The sequence below is a fragment of the Morone saxatilis genome, unplaced genomic scaffold, assembly GCF_004916995.1.
Source record: "Morone saxatilis isolate NCDOM2014 unplaced genomic scaffold, NCSU_SB_2.0 Contig7, whole genome shotgun sequence".
Taxonomy (NCBI): domain Eukaryota; kingdom Metazoa; phylum Chordata; class Actinopteri; family Moronidae; genus Morone; species Morone saxatilis.
In genome coordinates this window covers 22,259,566-22,263,252 of record NW_023340246.1, presented here as the reverse complement: position 1 = coordinate 22,263,252, position 3,687 = coordinate 22,259,566, and the positions used below count along the sequence as shown (strand labels likewise).

Genomic DNA, 3,687 nt, shown 5'->3' with positions numbered 1-3,687 from the left:
GAAGAGTTCTAATTCAGAATATAAGATATATATATTTATTTTAACGAATGTCATCAAGATTGACAATAATAATAATCATTAATAAAACTGTCAATGTGTATGTAACGTGAATCGGTGGCGGACTTCCTGTTGGGTTTAAGGATACAAACAGTCCCCCGGGGCCGCGTCACTCAAATGTTCTGTGGACACTGATGTGAAGACCGACACCAGATGTTTGGCTCTTGTGATGAATGTATTGAGTTTAATGAGTTTTGGAGCATAAACAGTAAACATCAATCAGTAATCAACCACAACTCCCAGAGTTCATAGTGAATACTGGCGTTGCCTTTGGTGGGAGCGCCCTCCTCGCCCTCTGTGTGACTCACTTGTATACTGTTGTCCGTCAGCCTGGCCGTTGCCCACCGCTGCGGGGGCGCTGGAAGCCTCCAGTCCCCTCGCTGTGAGCGCTGCGGTCTCCTTGGCGGGCTCGCCGTCAGTCTGACCTTCTGCGGACGCCTCGGGGACGCTGGAGGACGGGTCCTCCGAGGAGCTGTCCAGCCCGTCTCTGTCCGGGGACAGAGGGCGACAGTGGTCGGGGATGATCTCCTCTGACGGGGGTTCTTCAGAGGAGGCGGAGGCCGGGAACGGGCCCAGCGGGTTCTGCTCGTACACCGGACCCTTGAGCCCCGGGAAGCAGATCACAGCCAGGTACCAGTGAGCTCTGAGGAGAAGGAGAGTTCAGATCAGCTTCAGAGCCAGAGACAAACAGACGGAGTGATCGGTCAAACTGGAGACTCACGACTCGTTGATGGGAACAAAGATGAAGTCCTTCTGGAAGAGATCCACGTGCCGGGTCCACGTCTTCACCCTGTTGTGCTTCCGTTTCTGGATTCTGGAAGAGATGAAAGGATTCAGTACTCAGACTCCAGAATGAGAGCTGACGGTGAACCTGTGCTCAGACTCACGGCAGGTTGGTGGTGTCGGGGACGTTCCTCCGCTCTCGCTGGTTCAGCCTCTTGTAGAAGAAGGAACTGAACACGTGGATTCTTTGTGCGTCTTCTTTTTTCAATTTCTCTAAAACTAAATATCTGATGTGGAGAGAGAAGAGAGAGAGAGGGGCTCATCACACAGAACTTTATATTTGACCATCACGTCTATGAATGAAGGAACACTTACTTTAAATAAAAGTCTATGATAACGTCGTTAAGGAATTCTCCATCATTAAGGCAGTGGAGGTCTTCATTAGTGACTGAGATGCCACCTTTGGCGGGAGGAGGAGGGTAAACCATTAATCTGGAACAAACATTAAACAACTGTTAGGACAATGTTTCTCTCCAGCTGTTTGTTGGTTTGTTTGTGGAGGTTGTTGTTAATGAGTCTTAACCTGAGCCACTTCTTCCCAATAAAAGACTTTGAATCCCTGTGTTTGGCCCCTCACTGCTCCTGTGGATGTATCAGCTTCTAAACTGGGTTTAAACTGTTCTAATATTCAGTATCGGCACGACTGTGGAAACCTTTCAGTCCCCCCGGCGCCAGAGGAGTCACTCACTTGATGATTGGTCCAGAGAAGGTGGGCTGGAGGTCGGTCATGTCCTCCTCGTCTTCTTCAAAGTAGGTGCTGGTCTGCTGGCGAGTGGCCATCCGCGTGCGGACGGGCACCGAGACCGGGCTCACCGGACTAACCTGCGTGACCTTGGAAACCGGGGAGACGTGGGAGATTTTGGGAGGGGTTTGTATTGGCTTCTCCTTCAGGGAGGGAGGGAGGTGTGAGGAAGAAAACAAAAACTAATGTTTAGATATAAACTGTCACAACTTAACAAATACCTTTCCCACCAAAATTTCCACCATATTCCAGATAAAAATCACCAAATTCCGAAGCTGCTGTTTGTGTCAGTTAAATAAAAACTCACTGTGTTGTAACTGTGTCACACATTGACTGTTTACCATCCACTGTTTACATCTTGGTGCTTTTTAACTCTAGATTTGAACCGGAACACACCACAGAACCACAACACACACACACACAAAAAAAAAAAACCACAACCCAGGGGACCACACAGGAACACAGACCAGACACAACACACACACCACACACCCACACACACACACAACACACCAGAGACACACAGGAGACACACACCACGCACACCACACACACCACACAGGAGACAACAAGACACACCACACACACCACACAGACACACACAGACACAGGACACAGACACCAACACACACACACACCACAAAAGACAACACTCACCACACACACACAAGACACACACACAAACGAACACACACACACACACACACCACAGAGACACCCACACACACACACACACACACACCCAGAGGTAAACGAGTTTGTTAATTGGGATCTGACGATACAAGTTTTTCATTCATGCTGAGCTTTTCAGTACGAAATTCGTTCTCAGCTACATGTACAATCAACAACAACATTACAAAACAATTAATAATATATTATATTAATAAATTAATAATAATATATTATTATTATTTATATAATATAATAATAAATGTTATATGTACTAATATATAACTAGATTTAGGGGATAATATTTATATACAACAATTAATGAACAACAACAACAACATACATTAACATATACCCATGTAAGCTCCGTTTATCACCTGTGCTGCTCTTTAACTCCGGAATTTGAACCAGTATGAAGGTTCATGTTTAAATTCTGTTAGTTCTGGACGTGAGAGGATCCATACTTATTGATTTAGATTATATTATCAGTGTGGGAAACGTATCAAATAAATGTGCAGAAATGATGTTTCCACAGAGGGCAGATACAAGTTATGAGCCCTCCTGCCCCCCTGCCCCAACTGCCCGCTGCCCCTAAGAGCCCAAGGGCCAGTAAACCTTCATTAACCCTTCAGTCTGCTGTTTATTTTATTCTTGATATAAATGTAAACAACACAGTAAGTCAGCAGTCACAGATCACGTGAGGGAAGACAGCGGGAAACACACGAGCAGGCTGACCGAGCAGCCCTCCGAACAGCATCCGAGCAGCTCCGAAGCACACCGAGCAGCTACCGAGCAGCTAGGATACAGCAGAGACAGAGCAGCTCGAACATCTGTTTAACTGTATATTAACATGAATGCTACATAGCTCAGGCTATCAGAGCCAGCCAGTGTCAACCAGCATGTTTATGTGTTTATGTAAATGATGTTTGTGTGTTTATTATTAATGTTTTTAATTTAATTGTTTATTAACAGTGTTAGTGACCACCTAATGTGAATGTTATTAACATGTAATTATGTGTGTGTATTAAACAGTGTTAGTGTGTGTTAATGTGCTGTATGAGACGTATATCGGAGCGGCTAACAGCAGAGGGAAGGAAGGCCTCTTCCGAAGCTAACGCAAGAGCTAACGATGCTAACTGAAGGAGATCCACTTTAAAACAGACCGAACCGGAACGTCGAAACCGGCCCCCCCACGCGGGTCTACTAACCCCCCTCACCGCCGGGTCTCCGTCCCGCACCGGGTCTCAGTCACGCGGGTCCTCACCTCAGGCCCAGATATGGTTGGTCTTGGTACCGGCCTTGGTTCGACCCCTCTCCGGGGCTAGCTGCCAGCCCCGCAGACAGCCTGAACGTCCTGAGCTAACGTTAGCTCATAATGTCTGCGGGGACAAGCGGGCCGAGAACCGGGGCCGAACCGAGGGCCGCTGTGTGCGGGG

At 47.2% G+C, this 3,687-nt stretch overlaps 1 protein-coding gene across 1 annotated transcript in view; it reads right to left on the bottom strand.

Moving 5' to 3' along the window:
- senp6a (SUMO specific peptidase 6a) overlaps nt 1–1,725 on the bottom strand; it is a gene marked incomplete at its 5' end in the record, with an annotated part of 21,081 nt that extends 19,356 nt beyond the window's left edge. Inside the window, 5 exon segments of the mRNA XM_035678603.1 lie at nt 366–700; nt 779–871; nt 945–1,067; nt 1,156–1,272; nt 1,529–1,725. Coding sequence (XP_035534496.1) covers nt 366–700; nt 779–871; nt 945–1,067; nt 1,156–1,272; nt 1,529–1,725 — 865 coding nt within the window.
- Nucleotides 1,726–3,687: the final 1,962 nt, after the last annotated feature.